Below are 22,496 nucleotides of genomic sequence, written 5' to 3'. Positions count from 1 at the left end.
CTATTACTTGCACTAAGTGTGTCTATTACTTGCACTAAGTGTGTCTATTACTTGCACTTAGGCCTCTTGTTACTAATTTTATTAGCTATAATTGTTAAACAATAAATATCCTCCTTACTATCAATTAAATTTTTTGACAAATTCAAGTAATTTTGGCCTTATGTTACTAATTTTATCAGCTATAATTGTTAAGCTACAAATATCCTCCATATTGACAATTAAATTTTTAAATCAGATTTAGGTAATTTTTTAAGCTATAATATTTATTTTGACTGTTACTGCTGATAAATATCTACAGGCCTATATTATCAATACATTCCGGATCTGATTGAGAAATTGAACTATAAAGTTTTATTTCTTCGGTATTAGTACTGCTTATTTTAAATTGGCCATCTACTTAATAGAATAAATTCATTTTGTCGGCCCAAAATTGAGATATATTAATATTTACCTAATGTAGTTTAACTCCACTTTTATTTTTGCGCTTGACATTTTATTTAGTTATGTACCTCAGTCACCAGCAGGTCAGCGACTTTTTCATTGCCGCCAGAAAAACAACTTAAAAAATTTGTTTTACATATTAAATAACTCTGAGCGAAGATGTTAGCTCCCTAATTCAGAAATTATTATATTTCTTATTGAAAACACATTTTAGTTTCTTCAATAAAAAACCCAGTAAACTTGAAGTACTGGAGAAGTCAAACAGACGTATAATTGGCAAATCAGTTTATAAATTTCTGGAAAATATGAGCAAAGAAAAATTGCTGATAAACAGCAGAGATAACTATTGTTTAAATTGAAATTATTTTAGATCTGTTCAGAAAAGTTTCATAGATATGAATATTAAGAAACTGATGCAGGATGATCTAATATCTGTACATGTATAAATGTTTTCTTAATACGATAGAGTAGATTTGAGTTAAATTATTACAGTCAATCAGTATATTGCAATAAAATTTTCTGATTAAGAGGTTTACACATATAAAATGATAATACTTAATTCCATAAAATGCTGCTAAAGTTATCTAATTTTGCAACAAAATTAGATAACTTTAGCATCAATAACTTTAGCATCATCAATTCTATCAATAATAAACCTGATGCTTCTTTTAAAAAATGAATTTTCTAAAAACTGTTTTGATTATACTAACTTAGAATGGTTACCATATAGCCGAAAACAAACTATCAATATTAATATTACAATACAATATATATGTATTGGAACGTCTGCAGTGTTCCATTTTGCATTGGAATGAATCAGTGCATCATTTTCCCTTGGAAACTCAAGCTCGATTGCTATAAAGCTTAGGATGAACTAGTAGTATTTTAGGAAAGTTTAAAATACTCTGAAATCTTTTCAATGTGTTATTTGGCACTGGTATAAATTGATTACTACTTATTACAATTTTTCAAAAAACTCTATAGTGATAGTTAACATTACACCATTTAAAATTGCTGGAAGAAAGAAAGTTTAAGGAACCATCAATTTTTTTTGATGAATGCAATTAATTTTTTGTATTTCCTTAACATTATTAAAAAGAAAGAAAAATCAAGGACAATCACTGTAATAAAAATAAACATTTAATCTCAAACTGTTACAAAAAGATTAACTAAAATATCCTAATATATATCCAGTAATGAGAATAAACTTTTGTTGCATATTTTGTAAAAAAGAGCGAAAACAAAAAAAAAAGACACCTGTAATAGTTACTTCTTAAAGTTTATTATCAAAAAAACATGCTGTTAATATCATTACTTGATATTCGTTTACTTAATTTTTTGAAATATTTAAAATTTTGTTAAAATTTTTTTTAATTAAATATTTTCAATTTTATTGTTGTTTGAAATATTTAAATTTCTTTTGCCTGAAATAATTAAAAATTGAAGTACTTTAAATGTCCGTGAAACTTTATTCAAATACAGACTTACCATTTTACTATATCATTCCTTTTATCATTCATAGTCAAAAACAATTAATTTATCACATTTTGCACCCACTTTCGATAGTATAATATTTTGGAATGATCTCTTCATCCGCTTTCTAAAAAAAGTGTAATTTCATTTAGTACTTAAATAACACATATAAAAGCGACATCAATAATTTATTATAGCAACTAACAGATGTATAAAGCATCAGATGTATTTTTGCACAATAGTAAGAAAAATGGTTTTTCTGCAAGTGCTTCTGTTCTTTTTTCAATTCCTTCGGATGACAATTTGTACCTTGAAGATTATTTTGCACCCTTCATGGAGCTGCGTTGAGCATTTTCCGGCAAATATCACTTAACGAATGCTAGCATTTTACTTAGCTGGACTGGCTTGAACATTACCAAATGCAACTTATAAATGCAATTACGGTTTTTCTTTGAAAGTAGACATCAAAATATGGAAAAATTGAGGCTATGTTGACTGAATACTTTCTCGTACTTGACATGGACTTCTTCGTCTCTGTACAACCTGGCAATACCTTCTAAAGTTTGGAAACCTAATTTATCCATCATTTTCATAGCAGGTAGATTACAGTCAATTGCCATCATCATTATACCTTCAATCTCACCAATGGGGAAAGCTTTAACAAGTTCGTACAAAATTTTCTCTGCGATTTCTGCACTATCAGCATAGAGAGGACCAACAATCGCACCATTTTTAATATTCTTCCTTATATTACCATATCCGCAAATTTCATTGCTGTCGGTCTTGGTAGCAACCATGGTAACTGAATCTTTCTGACTGCACAATAATGGTACCAAATTACCCCTGCTAAATCCACAAACATCAGCATCATAACAGATTACCTCGTTTAAGGTGTCATTGTCTTCAAGGATAAGCCGTTGCAAATTGATATCTAGATCATTGGCGGTAAACAGTGACATGTCCATGGATTTTGTGTGCGATACTATTGAACACCAACTCGTTTGCACTGGAAATCCTGATCGATCTCGATAGTTTTCCAGCTGTTCTGGAACTGGATTGACACCAGCATTGCGATCTCCAACCCTCTTCATGACGGCATTCCAAATTTTCCTCCCAATACCATGCCTGCGATAGGCGGATTTAACGACATACAGACCAATAAATGCCAAATCGTCATTTTGCAAGACCCCTGCGCAGGATCCTAATACCATTCCTGTAAGAAAATTAAAAACCATGAATAAAAAATTAAATTAAAAATTTACTGTTTATTTTAATATAAATAAAAGTTATATTCATTCTAGTTCTTTTCTAAAATCATAAGAAAGATTTCAAATAATTTTTGAACTATTACTACTAACTGATCAAAAATACCTTGAGTGTTAGATATACTTATAGCAGTTCTGTTTGGAGGATTAAAAGCTTTCCTAACATTAGGGAAAATCCTAAAAAATCCTAACAGTAGGGAATATTCTGGTTTGCCTGAAATATCTTTGAACATTTTCGAAATAAGCATTATTATATAGCACTTCTTAAAATTTTTTTTGCATATTTTGAGTATTCAAAATCATAATAAATATTGTCAAATTTAAATCATTTTTGAAAAACCAGGAATATATTAAAATTTATAGATCATTCTATGAATTCTAGATAATTTCAAATAATTTAAGAATTTCTAGAAAATTCTGGAACATTTAGAATCATTCTCAAATTTTATCAATTTTGAAAAGATAAAGAACTACGAAAAAGTTTCCACAGAAATTTAAATCATTCTAGATCAGTCTGGAACATTAAAGATTATGCCAAGCTTTTAAATTATTTTGTGAATTCTTTCTAACACATATGCATACTTTAATAGTGCTGCAATTTTAAATTCAGTAATTTGGGGGGGGGGAGATTTTAGTACAATTATATTTGTACAAAAAACTAGCAGAGTTTAGTTAAATTTGAACAATGAAGAATTTTTTTTTCTTTTTCATGTACAAAAATTTAATTTTGTTTAAATATGCATGTTAGAATATTTACTAATTTAGCGCATTTTTCAGATTTGAAAAATATGCTAGAAAAATCTTCTCTTCAATTTCGTAAATCAACAATTAATTGTCTTTTATATCTTATCTCGGTTAAGTTTGGAAAACTGCAAATTCTTTGCATTATCTTTAAAAGATAGGTCAAGTATTTCTTTTCCTTCATGATTTTTCTTCAACTTATCGCACAAACGCATTTAAAATATATGCTACAAATTTTCATCCAGGAGAAAGAGCAGTATAAAGAATAAAATGACGAGCAAGGTAGTGTGTTACACCCTAATTCATTATTTCACTATTTACACAAAACAAGCAACATTTATGAAGTATATCTGCCCTAAATGCTTCATGCAAGTGGCTATGCAAAAACAAAATTATAAATGGCAATTAATAACAATGACATTACATTATTTAGCGCAATTGAACACACAGAAAAAATAAGTTGCCTCCTAACATTTTTTTTTTACCGAATATATTTTTAGTTTTCTAATATCCGATCATACAAATAAAACTGTTTGTAAGAAATTTTATTTATTTTCCAAATTTATTTCTCTTTTTTAATCTTCAATGAAACCTGTAACTTTCTGTACCCTTTTTTTCTGTGAACGACGTCATCGGTTTGTGTCAAATGCCAAGTTTTAATATATTATTTTCTTTTTTAGAAAAGCAAACATTTTTTGTTGAAGGAGGAAATATGTGTGTATTAACAGTAACAGTGTCTAAATTTATCAAAAAAAAAAAAAAAAAAAAAAAAAAAAAAAAAAAAAAAAAATTATTCCCAAAATTTCCAGTTTGAAACTTTCTCTGAATGCATTGCTATTATTTCATTCACGACACTAAATGTCTCCTAGGTAAATTGTAGAAGACAGTGTTTCGAGCTCTCTAATGTCTCATGTGCTTTCATCAATATTAACAACATTATGAAACGTGGTTAACAAAATACTATATCTTATTTTGTTAGGTTCCATTGGGAAAAATTATAATTTCTTTTTGAAATCTGGTTACAGAATTCTCTGGAGTTTTGAATTTAATTCCATTACTTTAAAAGGTAAAATAATTTCTACATTTGTGAGCTCTTTCTAACAGTATTTTTGATGGCCAATAAGTAAAGTTCTAGATGACGCAATTACATTACGTTTGAAATTATATAATTTTTGCATCACATTTATACCGCTTTCTCTTGTTCTATTATATAAATTATAAGTTGGATACATGCTTAAATCTCCACTTTAGGAGGGTAAAATATTTTGGAATCTATATGTTACCTCACGATATCTTGTGAAACATTATTATTCTTTTATTAGAAGATGGGCCCGTTTAAACAGGTTGCTTTTCTGCTAACTATATCTGAGATTTGATTGCCATAGATTAACTAACGAAAACTGAAGTAGAAAATCCAATGGCAGAGATCTTAAAATATACAAAAAAAAAACTTATTATTTATAGTATACCTTAGATGTAAATATATAGTAACATTTAAAAATATTGTTTCCTGCAATTATATATTCCTTATACTCATGTACATTGAAATCAAAATTGAAAAATTAGAATTATTTTAAAACTTGTAGCGACCCATTAACAGAGAAAAATGCATTGCTAGATACAAAGTAAATAATAATAAAAAAAATCAAAACCCCGCTTTCATTATTTTTAGGGGAGTTACTCCTAACTGGTGGGAAAATTATGAATTACTTGAGCTTAGCTCATTATCTTTTGCTACAATCCAACATAAAGAATATAAATAAAACTTGAAGTTTAATATCTCCTTACTAATTTTTATTCATGCTCAGCAACAACAACAACAAAAAAAAAAACATATCTAAATTTCCCGATGCCAAAACAGAAATTAGGATTTCTCACTGGAGAAGATTTTTCTGCTCCGTTCAGCATTACAAACGGCACTTGGCAACTATATATATATATTTTAAATCTCTAATGCGTTCACTCAACAAAATTAAGAAACCCAACTATTCTTATTATGCAAATAAAGATGGCCTCAACTATTTAACCTAACTATTCTGACTATGCAAACAAATTGACTTCAAATTACTATCAACAAAATATTTCATGCAATTAAAAAACAAATATGATGACAAATCAGCATAAAAATGCTTAGTCCAACAATTCTCACTAGAGGAAGATGATCATAAAGCAACATCAAAATAAGTAAAATTCTCATCAAAATAGAAAAGTTGCCATAAATTACCACAGTATTTTAGGAGAATAATTGGGTTAATTTATAAAAATAAGCTCAACTATTCACGCTAAAAGTAAAAATATTCACAACTAATATCAAAATACTTAGCCCAGCAATTTTCATTAAGCAAATAAAGATAACATCGAATCATCAACATCAAAGCATTTAACCCAACTATTCTCATTGAACAAGAATGATAGTTAACAAACATTAAAAATTGCAGCATAAAAGAGCTTAGCCCAACAATTCTCACTCAACAAAGATTACCACAAACCAACATCAACAATAACATTCTCATTAAACAAAAACAGTAACCACAAATTACCGCAATATTTTAGGATAATAATTGGGTTAAGTTATCAAAATACACAACTCAACTACTCTCGCTAAAAATAAAAATAGTCACAACTAACATCAAAACTCTTAACCCAGAAATTTTCACTAAAAAAATAAAAATAACTTCAAATCATCATCATCAAAACATATAACCAATCGTTCTTACTGAACAAGAATAATCGCTATTCAACATTAAAATGAAAATAGCACTAATAATACTTGGCGTGAAATGTTTTAGAAACAAGCCAAATCCAAAAATTTAGTGCTCAACTAAACGCATAAGCACCCCAAGCAATTTTAACTGCATCTAAGAGAAATTAAACTCGCCCACCCAAAGAAAATTCTTAACTATTCATCACCGAAAACAAATAAAAGATGGCTTGAATTCATTCTGCTTTTCTATTTCTAAACACGTAGCCCTATATTAATTTCAGACCCAAGAGAAAATTGGGGGGGGGGGAGAGAAAGCAAGCAAAGCAGAAAGAAACCGACTCGCCCAGAGAGATGTTGTGCGAGCAGTTGATTCGGAGGGGGCTATAAAAATAGGCGAAGATTAGAAGCTAGGGTGGTGATGTATTGAGAATGAAATGAAGTATTTGAGGACGGGAGAAAGATGAAGGAGACAAAGCAGATGATTCTGGAATGAAGTTGCCTTGGCAACCGCTCGTGGTCTCATTATTTCGGCGCTCCTCTAAACTGCTGGGTCCCCCTACAACTTGGAAAGTCATGTGCAGCGGTGTAATTTGGCGTTAACGAGCCTCAGAAGTTTCGAAAGGCGCCTTCCCCTACAGAACTAATTTATTTGATAAAAGCGATAAGAGATTTCACTTTTAGGTTGACATATAAATGAAAATAAACAGAATATGAGAATATGGATTATAAAGTAGAAAAGGAATCGAATGACATAAGAATTTTTACATTACTGTATAAATTTTATTCACATCACCGTAATGGATTTCACATATATAAAAAAATGGGACAACAACAGTGTAAATAAGAATTTTGAAACAATGTTTTTATAATGCTTTTTTTTGTTTTGAAGTGTACTTTTTAAATTTTTCTGCATTTATGTCATAACGTTTTTACAATAAATGGTTTTTTTAAATGTGCTGTTAATGGCTAGATTTTTAAATGTTTTAATGGCTAGAAAGTACAGTGTTACAGCGGAAGTACAGCAGTTTCGAAAGCCCCTTTTCCCACACACAGAACTAATTTATTTGATAAAAGCGGTAAGAGATTTCACTTTTACACTGATATACAAGTGAAAATAAGCAGAATATGAAAATATGGAATATAAACTAGAACATGACTCGACTGACATGTTTATATAGGTGTTTTTCACATCACTGTAATGGAAACACACAAAAAAATGGCAAAAACAGTGCAAAGAAACATTTTGAAACTATGTTTTATAATATATGTAATACTTTTTTGTTTTTTGAATTTTTTTTGCATATATGCCACCATTTTCTTACAATAAATGATTTTTTTTAATGGGCTGTACTATGTCTCAAAATTTGTCCTATGGTAGTAGAATTCTCCCTACTGCAAGCTAGTGCATTTTTTTACTAAATTTATTTGCAAAAACACTCTCCGTAGTGATATCTTTTGTCGTTTGATACCCGATTCTGAACTTTAAAGGTTGCAGTTGAAGGGACATAGAGTGGACTTACATATCTTTGAAACAGTCAATGTTAAACGAAGCGATGCTTTTTACGGATGTTAAATATCGATGGCTAGAAACTATGCCTGAAAACAAGAAATCTTATATGTTTTTTTACGTAATTTTAGATTTATCAGTCGTCAATAATGAGATACGATATAAAGGAACTAGAGGAAACTAACTATAAAAAATAGAGATAAATACAGATTTTGGCATTAATGTTATAAATAGGAACGCACAGCTTCTTCCAATCGTTCCTGTTAAAAGAATTACCATTGTATTGAAATCGAGGCAAATGATATTGCAAACCTCGAGAACATTATCGACTATGCCATTTTGTGATTGATGAGGTCAACGGCGACAAATATTAAATAAATTTTGCAAATTTTGTCTTCCAGTCTGTTTAGAATGATTGGAAATATATTGTGTTCCTTTTTTGCTTGTTAAATATTATTCTTTTAATAAAATTTAATAGTTTCTCGGTAACACTGAGTGATGCTTGCATTAAGTTGGTCCTTTGTAAGTTATTTCATTTATTAAAGTAAAAACGAAATTAATTAATCTAATGAATTAAATTAAACAGAAGAATAAGAAAACTATGATTTGAGAACTAAATCGAAGTAATGTATTATGATACAAGAATAAATATTCACTCGGATTATTTTAGAAATTGAAAAAAATATTCTTGATCAGTTAGTATCAGTATTCAATTAGAATACATGATCAAAATATTCAATCCAAATTGTGCTCGAATATAATAACATACAACTAGTAATTATTGATAATAGTTACTTATTCTATCATATAATTGCCACTACATGATGAAAAGAATAACGAAAAATTGAAATTTAGTTGGAAGCTGTTGACGAGATATCTTCAATTATACAATTAATTGATATACGCCGATTAACAGTTAAAATCATGGAAATTCCCCATGCAAACAAAATAAGTGACTATAGGCATATCTGACAGATTAAGTCAGTTATGTTAGTTTGAAGAGATATAAAAAGTGAAACTAAATAATAATAGTAAAAAAATATTTAGCCTCATTGAGACTTTGAATAACATATAAGATGTCAAAGCAGTTTGCTGCAATTGCAAATTGCGTGTGATTAAACAAAACCCAAGAAATGCCTGCCAAAAAAAAGCAAGGGAGCACTTTTTATAACTCGCAATTTACAAGACTCGATTTCCGGCAATTATTTTAGGAGATTCATTGCCTTATCTCGGAAATTTTAAAAAGGCGAGAGACAAACCTTGGAGTGAGTCATTTGAGTTCACTTTAAATGAGCAATTGAGCGAATTCTCTATGAGAACACTTCGAATAGTTGGAATTATTTAATCGCATTTCTTCTGTTTGTGTGCTCTTGTTTGCTGTAAATGCTGTTTTAGCACACGCTTCAGCTGTGTTTTGCTATCGTGAACTAACAAGCGTCGTTATTTGTTTCTGAGCTTATATCACTTTTCACCAACAACCAAACCCATAGAACTGAATTTTAGGATTTTTATTTTCTTATTTTAATCCATACAAATAATATCTATGTGCAGAGCTGTCATCATTTTATTTCATATCATTTTTTTTCTATGATAACATTCCATTTCCCTTCTTCTAAATAATTTCTGATTGTGAGAACTTACCGTATACCAAATTTTATATACTGTGATTTAAAACAACTAACTAGGAAAACATCTAAGGAATTGTTTTAAAATACATCAGTTATACTCAGTATCCTTGATTTTCGATATGTTATATATGTATCAAGACAATACTGTTGGAATGCTAGTTCAATAGAATCTATTTGCTGATGCGATTGAGTTTTTATTCCCTTTCTGCGTTTTAATTAGTTTGAAAAAAATTTATACAAATATTAAACTATTACTTTTAATTATTTTTCGAAAATTTACATTTTATTTCAACTGAGCGAAGCCAGATAAAGTATCGGAAATTTCTTCTCAAATAACCTCAGTGCAAAATTAAATTGTACCTTCAAAAAAGTGTGAAAATGGAAGCATTCTTTGAAAAAAATGAAAAGAATTGAATAAAAGAAATAAAATACAAAAATATAAATTTAAAATAAATTTAAAAACGTCCAAAAATTTTAAGAGAATTAATCAGACAAACTCGATTCGATGAGTTTGTAGAGACCGTTGGAGAAGTCTGTAAATTAGAGTAAAATTTTTATAGAAATATCGATGACAGAATACAGAAAATCCATACATGGCCAAAATGCATTGAAAATATGAATGAAAGAAAACAGATGAGAAATCCACGAGAAAATCCAGAATGAAGTAAATTGATAACATGTAAGGAAAGGTTCAGAATGAAGTCAATTCTTCTTAATATAAATGACCTATGGAAAATCGAGGAAAGTTGATGCTGTAATTAAAGCTTGAGTAAATTTTAATGATTAATTTTCAATGAAAGATTTTTTTAACTAATTGAGGAAATAATAAATGTTTAAGTAAAATTTACTCAATCAAAGTTAATGCAATTTCTTTTTCTATATTAACTCACCGTCGTCAGTGACGGCTACATAAAATCCATCTGGATCGTGGGCAAACCATGTATCCAAAGAATATGTTCCTTCTGCCAGGCCAGTTTCCCTCCACAGTTGGAGGACGTCTGGTATCTCCTCTCGTTTCATGGGCCGAATAGTGTAATTTGGTACTTCTCGAGCCATGATTGGCTAGAGAAAAGAAATTTTAAATCAGTTACTAAACTGGTTTCATGTCATTATTTTATTATTTAACTGAAAGTATCATAATCTATCATGCAAATGCTCCTACATTCAAATATTTACAAAATGAAAAGATGTACGGGACAGTGATTGAAATATATAGTTGTTGGAGCTACTGAAAATAAATAAATTATTAGAATTAAACAATACATTGGGGAACTTTCCGTTTATAGAACACATTAGATGAACTTCTGATTAAATTACAATTTTTAAATTAAAATTAGCTTAACTTTGATCCCAGTTACATAAGCTGTAAAATTAATTTTCAATTTAATCCAGTGGGGGTGGTTTTGACATATTTCTTGCATACTTTCTAATAATTATACTTGTATATTTTCAAGCACAAGCCATTGAGGAACAATAGTTATGACAGAACCAAACAGCGGGGGATCCTTGGCGATTTTTTTTGATGATTAATCTCTGGGTGAGATTAAAATACATATATATAAAACGAATATATATTTTGTATGGCTTTTTTTTCTGATTGATTGAAGTCAAAATTTGACTCAGAACTTCAACTGACGTCACAAGATTGCATGTTAGTTTTCATATATTTGAATCATTGCATTTTTTGAGCTACAAACTTATGAAAGTACAGATTGATAGATCAATTTTTTAACAAATGCAATTCAAAATATAAATGTACACTTCAGATATTAAAATTGTGAACCAAATATCATTTACTTAAGTTTTTACGTTTTTGAATTACCTTTTTTTCATCTGCTTTGCAAAAGAACAGAATGGCGGCTGGGAATCTCCTTGACGAATTTGGATTCATATTTTTATGCATACTGTTCGTTTCAGTATCTCGAGAGCATCATTTTTCGAAGATTCTGCCTCGCTAAGGGGTGAGACGCGAAGAGGAGCACAATTCCGGAATTCTCTATTCGTTGATTTTGATTTCGTTACATTAAAAACGTTTTCATTCTATTTTTTGACACGTGTATGCGAGTGTTCGTGTTGTTTCTGATCGTATTATTTTATTGTAACTCGAAATTTCGTATTGATTGGTTACTTGGCCGATTCAAGAGGCAAAAAACTTTCAAAGTTGGCACAAAGAATATTTAAATAATAAAATGAAATTTGCCAGAAATTAATAACCGTTATTAATCTTAAAATATTATCAAAAAATTCAATAACAAATAAAAAAAAGTAAATTAACCTAAAAGATTATTATTACTTTGTAAAAAAGTGAGTTACCAAATTTCAAGAACATAAATCTTCAATTTATTCATCATAATTTAATGTTTAGACTTCTCATGGCAAATAAAAATTGTTCTAAAGTATTTTATTGTGAATGAGTATGCTTTCCGACACTATTGCTAATTACCAGATATTTATACATCTCCTAAGTCCGCGTATAATCCAAGTTCACTTTAAAGTTAAATGTAAACTTTTCCTCTCACCCCTATTTTGACTAAATAAACACATCCTGCCTCATGCGCAAAAGTACGGAGGGTTTTAGAAACCAAGAATGAACAATGTCTACATCTTCAGTTTATAAATATTTGTACTAAATTTTACCTTTCTAACCTTTTTCGTTCGTTTTAAATCATATTCGGATAGCAGAGGTACAGACTTCCCCCAAAAGAATTTTATTCAAAATTTGATAGAAATCTAAAAATTTAAAGAAAAGACTATGCCAAATTTCATCCTTCTAGAACAAAACATTCTCAAAGTCATCAAGTCATCACGTTCAATGGCAGGCGTAATTTTGAAAATCTGTTTCTTGTCAGGGAGATATGAAATGTAAATATCCATCAAAATCTCGAATTTAAACTTTTATTATTATAATAATTTCATGTCATAAACTTTGCATACTAGAAAGTGAAACCAGAAATAACTTATCTTTTTTTATATTTAATTATTTTTTTTACTTATTTTAAAATTATTTGAAATATTTATTCAAATAAAAACGTTTAGCATATTTTTGTTTTCACATAAACGAAGAAAAAAATAGTAAAAAAATCATGAATAATTTTATATTGTGAGTAAAAAAATATCTGAATACATAATAATAAAAAAACAAAGATTTTTTTAAAAATATAGTTATACACTTGACCATGAATTCATATTTACTGTGTAATTTATTTTTATTTGAAAAACAATTAAAGATTCTACTTTTATGTTTTGAATTGGAAACTTTGACTCACTTTTAGAACTTATACGCATATTTATAAAGTAAAAAAGTTTTTATTTATTTTTTTGCAAAAATTAATATTTTGAAAGCCATTTTCAAATATTAAAAAGAAAATAATAAAATATTGTTATAATTTTAGATTGCAGACTGCAAAAAAAAATGGAAATGCATGATAAAAAATTAAGTAATAGAAAACATTTTTAACACATAAGGAGCATATATTTGCTATATTTATCAATCTTTGCGCTTGGAAATGAATTTTACATACTTGAAATTATTTCTGTAGCATTTAAAATGCACCAAACCTTTCTAACATTTTTATTTTACTGAGTGTATCCTTTAAAAAATTGTTATCAAAATATGAAAAACAAGGGGAAGCAAAAATAATTTTTTTTTTAAATAAAGAATTTAAAAAAGTGAATGCATGATAGAAATGGAAGGAACGATACTAGGGATTGCAATACCGGTATACCGGGATACCGAATACCGGTATTTTGAGCCATTTTACAATTTCGTAATACCGGTATTCACAAGTTTAAATACCGGTTTTTCGGTATTTACTAGAAATTTTTTAAATTGTCTCCACTATATGTTCAGGGATCGCCAATATAGCAAAATAGTATACGTTTTTGTTTTTATGTCTCCCCAACTTGCGAAATTAATTAGCTAATGAATGGCTTAATTAATTGCTTAAATATAAATTAGCGAAACATGGATTATCCCTGAAAGAAGATATTGTATCTATAACGAATAATGGAGCAACAGTTATGAAAAAAGTTGGAAAGTTGATTGGTGCAAATCAGCAATTGTCCTATGCTCATGGATTTCAATTAGGAGTAATAGATGTATTATACCAAAAAAATAAAAAACAGAAGAATCCAAATATTGTGGTTATAGAAACTTCGGATTCCGACATTGAAAAGAGTAAGAGTGAGAATGAAATTGACAATGAAGATAATGACAATGTAATTGTGGAAGAAGATATTGCTAATGAGGATGAAATATTATCCCATCAAGAATTGCTTCCTATAATTTATAAATTTCGAAAAATTGTTAAGATATTTAAACTTTCCCCTACAAAAAATTTCATATTAAAAATATATATACTAACTGAAAATAAAACAGAATATATGTTAATAATATATTCTGAGACACGTTGGAACAGTTTACTCCTAATGATGGAACGGTTTTTGAAATTTAGAAATCCAATCCAAAAAGCAATAATCGACTTAAACCTGCAAATAAATTTTTTCAGATAGTGAATTCATCTTAATATCCAGAACTATATCAGTTCTACTTCCAATAAAACTGACTATAGAGGCATTATGTCGGAGAGATTTTAATTTATGAACAGCTAATGCAACAATAAATTTCATGTTGCAATCATGAAAGAACAGCACAAATCACTATCTGAAGAACGTAGACGTAGATGCCGGAAGAGCGTTTTCGACAGCTGGTAATTTTTACACAAAATTACTTTTCAGCTTTAATGACAGTACAACTGATGCATTATGTTTTTTAAGATCACATTTCAAAAATTTGTATTAGTACCACAGACTGAATAGTGATATTTACAATTTTTTTGTGATTTAAATAAATAAGTTGTTCCTTTACTTTTTTGTGTAACTTATAATTTGTAATTTATAAGTTACAAATTATTTTTTGTGATATTTACCCTTTATAATAAAACTGGCAAATAAAACAAAGAAACACCTGTGTTTTCTTTCTTTTTCTAAAATTTCTAATACCGGTATTAAAACCGGTATCAAGATCTAAAAAATACCGAATACCGGTATTGAAATTTTGGTCCGGTATTGCAATCCCTAAACGATACTTTTAGCTAGTTGAGGGAATACATACGTTGTATAGACCATCTTTTCTCTAGAAAAGCAATTTTATTTACATTATGGAATTCTTATAAAATTAAAAGTTGCATTAAAAGTTTCTGGTCACTTTTAAAATTATTGAAACTTTTAAGCAAGTGAAACTTGTAACTAATTTTTTATTTAAAAACTATACTTTTTGATATCAAGTTACTAAAAGCACCAGGTAGTAAGAAACCATTTTAATTTTAAAATGGGAAATGAAAAAAATATAAGTGCATTATAAAAATGAAGCAAAACAACTTCTTTAGCTCAATGAAGCAATGCATACGTTGTACGTACCAACTTTTCTTTTAGAAATTTTCCACACTTTATGGAATTCTAATAAAATTTAAAAGTTGCATTAAAAGTTTCTGCTCACTTTAAAAATTGAAACTTTTGAGCAAGTGAAATTTTTAACTAAATTTTTATTTAAAAACTATGCCTTTAGATATCAAGTTACTAAAAGCGAAAGGTAGTAACAAACAATTTTAATTTTAAAATGGGAAATGCAAAAATAGAAGTGCATTATAAAAATGAAGCAAAATAACTTCTTTGGCTCACTGAAGCAATGCATGTGCTGTACATACCAACTTTTCTTATAGAAACACATTTTTCTCTTTTTTTTCCATAATTTTTATATTATTTTAAAATTTCAATGATAAAGGATAATTTCTTTAACCAATCTTGCTATATACTCACGCAACAAAACGCACCAAGCGTTATGGAGCAATTCTCGATATGAAGCGTAGAGTAGTTGCAGGTCCTTCAACAAGTAGTCGGTATGAAGCACCGAATCCACCGATAAGGAATGAGAACTCAGAGCGGATGAGGACGTAGTTATCCGCCGACCTTGGTATTTATTGATCGTCAGAAACGGAGCGGTCGCATACAAACGTCCAATTCGAACTTCACATTCCATTTCAACAATTGTGCCGTCGCTGCTTTCCCCTCTACTCTTTATCCTCTCCCTTTTCCATGAAGTCCTGGGCGTCATATGAACTCCTGTTCAATAAACTCAACAAATATGTTAGGGCCTAAAGTGAAATCACGCCTGTCATAACCTGGCGATCGAACCCCCACGTTGTGAAAGAGTTTGATTTATATGGACTGATGATTTGTTATTTAAATTATGACGTTAGCTTGGGTCTGCGAATTTGAACTTCATAAACCTAGGCTGGAAGAAAACATACAAAGCTGCGCAGAAAACAGAAATCGAAACTGCTCCACGTTTAATTCTATGTGTTTATCGCATAGTTAAACATCAGAAATTTAAATTTCAAGAATTTAGATCAAATTGATAAATTATTAAACAGTTTTATTTGCGTTCTTGAAACTACAGTTTAAATTCATCTAGGCATCTGTTAAATAAGATATCCCAATCATGCATTCCTATAGAAATGAAAGAATTGCAGAGCCTAAATTAAATAATTAAAGTGCCTTTTTTTCCATAAAAAATACAAACAGCTGTCCAACTACTGAAATGCCATATACATAAAGATTTTCAGCAGAAATAATGATCGTTACAGATCAAATTAAAAGCTTCTAAAAGTACAAACGCGTTTAATTTCCATATAGAATAAAAATTTTTACAGAAGGCTTGCAGTAGAGTGCGGCTCAAGCCAATAAAAAAGCAACATAACAGCCGTTTTCAAGAACATAATACAAATTGAACATTAAATTGGTTGCCAGATACAATGTCATACATTTAAATGATAAAAAAAAACCACAGAGACAATCCTTGCCAGAATGAATCTCAGAAGTGCAACCCAATGGTCAAACACCAGGAGGCATATAGTTCTCCTTAACTGATACAAGATCACCTAAAGACAAACTTGGAACTATTTCCTTCCATTTATATCTCTGTTGTAAAGAATTTAAATATTCCTTATAATACCTCTTCCAAAAACATTGCTTCATTTCTTGTAACAATTCCCATTGTTTCAAAATAGTGGGCTTACATTATTTATTGAATTATTTTCGGAAATACTAGTAATGACATCTCCAGGCAAGAAATGAGACGGAGTCAAGGCATCTAAATTAGATACATCAGCATGATTAATTTTACACAAAGGCTGAGAATTTAAAACAGTCACAATTTGAGTCAAGAGAGTAATTAACTCTTCAATTGGTTTCTCCGATCATTCTGTTCAGGTGAAATTTATAGATTTAATCCCAGATTCCCACAAACCACCGAAGTGGGGAGAAGCAGGGGAAATCATTTTCTATTCGATTGTGGTTTGGGCCAAATAATTTACAATAATTTCATTACTATTAAGTGAAATTAAAATATCATGTAACTCAGATAGGCGTTCTTCGCCTGGAAACAAATCGCCTAAGAGCTGCAATAAAGATATAAGCCGTTAAATCACTAACTGACTCAAGCTTTGGTTGCTAGACATACAAACAGAGCTATATAACCCTTTGTGGTCCTCAAGCAACAACCTTTTTAACATTTTAAAATTATAGGTCCAGCATAATCAATGCCTGTGCTACGAAATGGTCTTTCAAGCGTTACTCTTTGTTTTGGCAGACTTCCCATTAATTGACTATTTGATGACAATTTATATCTGTGACAGACAATACATTTATGGGTTAAAGAATGAATAAGTTTCTCACCCTTTACAATGCAATAGTTTTGTTTTAAATATTAGCCAGTAAACTAGAACCGGCATGCATGTACGTTATATGATATAGGTTAACAAAAGCAAATTTATGTTCAGCTGGAAAAATTATAGGATGCTTAACACTAAAAGCCAAATCATAATTTTGCAATCGACCTAAATACCATCTTTATCCAAAAAGGGAAAGAGTGAACTCAAAACACTTTTAGGATTTAAAGATAAATTGTTTCTAATCAATTTCAAAACATTCTGAAAACACACAACATGAATCCACTTAATAATTAATTTCATAGCTGCCTGCCGTTCACTTGTTGATGGAGGAACAAATGATGAATTTGGCAGCATATTTTCATCAGCTGCAGACATTCCTTTTTTGCACTTAGAAATAAATATTAAACATAAAGAGATTACATTTACTGCTTTAGAATAAATAAATTGTCCACAGTGTCTGTCACAGTTAACTGAACTGTAGTACAAAATATAGATTTTGTCTTTTGTTCAGCAAAGACAGCTGCATCATTATCAGTCTCATTACTGATAGAAGATTTTAGAGGCCGATTTGAACTGTTTAACTTCAAGAATGATGGTCCATGCCAAAGAGACGAGTTCTGGAGAAGTTTCGAATCAATACCTCTAGAAGGGATATCAGCAGGATTCTCTTTTGATGGAATATAAATCCATTGTGGTAAGGAGGTATAACGTCTAGAATTTCAGAAGTCCTGTTTGCCACAAACAGCTTCCATCTTCTAGGGTGATCTACTAGCCAACTTAGAACCACTTTGGAGTCAGACCAGGCTTGGAAAGAAATGCCGTAACTTGAAAAAACATCCGTCACAGCCTTAAAAATTCTGCCAAGTAGTAATGCACCTAGAAGTTCCAGTCTGGATAAAGACACTTGCTCAATGGAAGCTACTTTAGTTTTAGCAACCATTAAGTTCACTTCATTCCTTTCAGGAGATATAGGTTGAACATAATAGATGACGGCAGCATAAGCAGATACTGAGGCGTCACAAAACCCCTGAAAATACTCTTCGTAGTCTTATCGAGCCACCTGGAAATCTTAAGATCACTGAGAGTCTTAAGCTCTTCTTAAAATCGTAGCAATTTGTCTATCCATTCTTTGAAAGTGGAGCATCCCACTCAAGTTTCAGCAGCCACATACGTTGATAAAACATTTTCAGCATGCCTGCGCATGGAGATAGCAAGCCAAGTGGGTCAAAGAGTTTAGAGGATTGCGAAATGAATATTCTCTTGGTAATTTGTAGAGTTTCAAATAAGCCCTAAAGTTTTAACACAATCATCTGAATGGATTTCTAAGTCATTTGCGTCTTTGTGATCAATAGATAAATTTTTGAGAAGTTTAGAACAGTTAGATCCCCATTCCCTCAAATAGAATCCATGTTCTGCTAACAACTGTGACAGTTTAGAAAAGATGTTAATTGCTTCTGGTTAATTACTCGAATCAGATAAGCAATCATCTACGTAAATATCATTCTTTAGAATCGCAGATACATGAGGATGCATTTTTCTGCATCTAATGCAATTTGCCACAAACAGCGTATCGCTAACAATGAGGCAGAGGCAGTACCATACGTAACTGTACATAATTTATATGATCGCATTCTCGGATCTACTGAATTTCTCTAAACAATTCTTTGCAAATTTTGATCATCATCTACAAGAATCTGCCGGTTCATTTTTTTCTAAATCTGCATAAAAAGCTATTTTGCGTACTCGAAAATTAAGCAATACTGAAAAACTATTTCGTTGTAGTGTTGTACCTACACCTAAAACAGAGTTCAAGGAAACTGAATATTTAGGTTTACAAGAACTGTCAAATACTATACGAAGTTTAGTGGTAGAGCTGCTCGATTTTATAACAGCATGATGTGGTAGATAATATACCAGACCAATTTTCTCCGTATCAACTGGAACCATATGATTTTAAGTTTCATATTCTAGCTGAAATCCTTATATTGTCTACAGAGCTCTTTATCGGAATTAAATTTTCGTTCCATGGATAACATACGTGAAATTGCCAAAGGTTTAGAGTCACCCAACTCTTCGGTTCTGTTGAAAATAGGCGATCGAACAACACAATTCCCGCCATCATTGACTCGATAATTCTCCCTGAAATGCTTCTCACAAAATTCTTCTTCAATCGTTTCATTTTGGTTTTTAATTGTTATTTCTTCTAATTCCCTAAAACGCTTCAGTGTAGCATCAATGTTACCACCTGTATATAAACTAATACGATTAACACAAATGGAATGCGGTGTACTCTTTCTGTTTTAATTCTGCCTGAAACTACCCAACCAAAAATGGTATTTTGTGCAACTACATTTTTTGAACCAACGATTAGACCAGGCAGAAGCAGAGAAAAGAAATAATCATCACCGATTATTACATTTATTTGTTTATTTCAACTAAAATTGGGGTCAGTAAGATTAATTGATTGCATATAATCGAAGTCTTTGCTGTCAATCTTTTCGGAGGGCAAATGCGAAGCTAATTTATCAAAAATATAAGCCTGTATTAAAACGCAATTTTTTTTTCAAATCAGAATCAGAAAATAATTTAATATTTACATAACCGCGAGTCGTAGCTGCTTTTGAATCACCAAGTTCCTTTACGTAAATGCGAGCATTTCTTTTTCTAGGGATATTTAATTGACGAACAAATGATTCACTTATAAAAGAAGCTTCACTTCCGCTGTCAAAAAGAACGCAGCACTCGTGGCCTTGACCGGATGAATCCTATACCTTCATTGTAACAGTTGGTAAAAATGAAATTCTCTGACCTTGCACAGAAAAGCTGGAAATATTTACTGCTTCATCAGCGTTATAAATTTGTTCATCAGACGGAGTTTTACTTGAAATTATTATATTATTTCTAATTTCCTCGTGCAATAGAGTATGATGCTTTCCTTTACAAATATGACACAAAGATTGTGATGAGCAGAATTCTACTTGATGAAACGCCATACAGTTGAAACATAAGGAATTCTTACGAACGACATTTTTTTTTAGTTGAAATGTCTGCACCTTTAAATTTATAACACTTTGATGAAGAATCGGAACCATTGCAGTAATGACATTGCAGAATTGAATGTTTATTAAGGTGTGAAACAGTCTTAACAGCACAATGATTTTTGTGAGCTAATCGCTTTTCAAAATTACGATCATTTAACATTTCGAGGGACACGCATCTTGAGTTTAAGAACTCCAAAAAAGGATTCAAAAGTAAGAAATTCCTCTTCGCCAATCTTTTGTGACCATACATGGCATGTTTCAGAATCTAGTTTTCTAATAAAAAAATGAATTAACCAAACATCTCTAGACGACGCATTTTCGTCAAACAATTTTAATCCGCGAATAATTTCGTCAGCTAGTTTTCTTAAATTAACAGAATCAGAATTTATTACACTGGGTTGTTCTAGGAATGTTCTAACAAGTGATGTAACTATTTGATTTTTGCGATCGTACCGGGACAATAATTTACCCCACGCTTCATCGTATATTGTTTCTGAAATCGGAAAATGCTTAATGATATTAGCTGGCTCGTCATTTAAAAGCCCTATCAAATATTGAAATTTCTGAATATGGGCCAACGAATAATTATTATGCACCATCGCAAGATACAAATCTTTAATATCGAGCCAATCGGTATATTTACCGTTGAAACTAGGAATGTTTAAACACGGCAATTTATAGTTCGCCCCAACCGGCATGGGATTAACAGTCGGAGCAACTCCGTTCAATGCCTCAATGGCAGATTGATATATCACTTTCGTTTCGAAATATTTTGTTTCAAATTCGGCAGTTTCCGAATCTTGATCGGGAAAAGCTGCATCGTATTCATCAAATTCTTTATATGTTTGCACAACTTTTTCCAACCGCGCCTTTAATTCAGCAAGGCTTAATTGAGCATTAAAGCCATTGTGTAAACAAGTAAGAGTTGCTTTAGCTTGCCCTCTGAACTTTTTAGTATCTGCTTCGCTCAATACACTCGTTACGAAATTCAGTTATAAACAAACTAAATATCAGCCACTTTTCACTACATAAATTTCATAAGAGCTTGAAATATGAGGCGTTTTTACTTATCTAAGAACAGCATCTATACATGTCAGTTAAAGGCAGTTTTCACTAAACTGGCCTCACCTGGGGAACCAAATGATTGTTACAGATCAAATTAAAAGTTTCTAAAAGTACAAACGCGTTTAATTTCCATTTAGAATAAAAATTTTACAGAACGTCTGCAGTAGAGTGCGGCTCAAGCTAATAAAAAAGCAACATAACAGCTGTTGCCAAGAACATAATACAAATTGAATCTTAAATTGGTTGCCAGATACAATGACATTCATTTAAATGATAAAAAAAACACAGAGACAACACAGGGGAAAAAACGAGAACAGAATTAATAAAATAAATGCAATTATAATTAAAATTACAAATACATCCAACAAGTCAACTACATGATTTAAGTGAAAATTACATTCACATTATATATTACATAATATATATTTACATTATATACTATAAAATTACATTCACATTAAAATATAATTTCACATGAATATTTCTTTTAAACATTGCAGCATATAATTTTAGCTAGTTAATTAACAACTTCTTAAATACTGACTGAGCAATAAAAATCCATGATAGAACTACATTAACACAGAATGAATCTTAAATCTTCTTATTTTACCAAAAAATATTATAATTTGAATATTTTTTTAATATTGAGGCAAATAGCAACTACACAATTAAAAAAACATTTAAAGATTTAAATTAGCGAAGAAAAGAGAATTTTATAGAATCATTGAAAGAATACAATTAAAGAAATCAAATTAAAATATTATGCAAATTATTGAAACAGTCAGAAACCGATAGGGAATTATAAATCATTGTATAAAACTATTTTTTAATATAAAAAGTGAAATAAAATTACCGATGATTTTTCTTGGCATTGGTTTAAGCTATTGCTCTAAGCTCCGTG

General features: G+C 30.2%; 1 protein-coding gene across 2 annotated transcripts; it reads right to left on the bottom strand.

Moving 5' to 3' along the window:
- Positions 1-2,106: 2,106 nt before the first annotated feature.
- LOC129961208 (uncharacterized) lies at positions 2,107-22,493 on the bottom strand. Of its 2 annotated transcripts, none has more exons than XM_056074970.1 (3): positions 22,449-22,493; positions 15,577-15,879; positions 2,107-3,127 (listed from the first exon to the last, which is right to left on the bottom strand). In XM_056074970.1, the coding sequence occupies exons 1-3, from the start codon at positions 22,465-22,467 to the stop codon at positions 2,379-2,381; spliced, it is 1,071 nt and encodes a 356-aa protein (XP_055930945.1). In that variant the 5' UTR covers positions 22,468-22,493; the 3' UTR covers positions 2,107-2,378. The 2 variants fall into 2 exon arrangements, with proteins under 2 accessions (XP_055930945.1, XP_055930946.1); XM_056074971.1 differs by lacking the exon at positions 22,449-22,493 and adding an exon at positions 10,650-10,821 and having other exon boundaries at positions 15,577-15,711.
- Between the last annotated feature and the right edge of the window lie 3 nt (positions 22,494-22,496).

The sequence above is a fragment of the Argiope bruennichi genome, chromosome 2 (genome assembly GCF_947563725.1).
Source record: "Argiope bruennichi chromosome 2, qqArgBrue1.1, whole genome shotgun sequence".
NCBI lineage: Eukaryota > Metazoa > Arthropoda > Arachnida > Araneae > Araneidae > Argiope > Argiope bruennichi.
The sequence above is the reverse complement of the archived record's forward strand: the minus strand, read 5'-3'. Positions and strand labels throughout refer to the sequence as shown.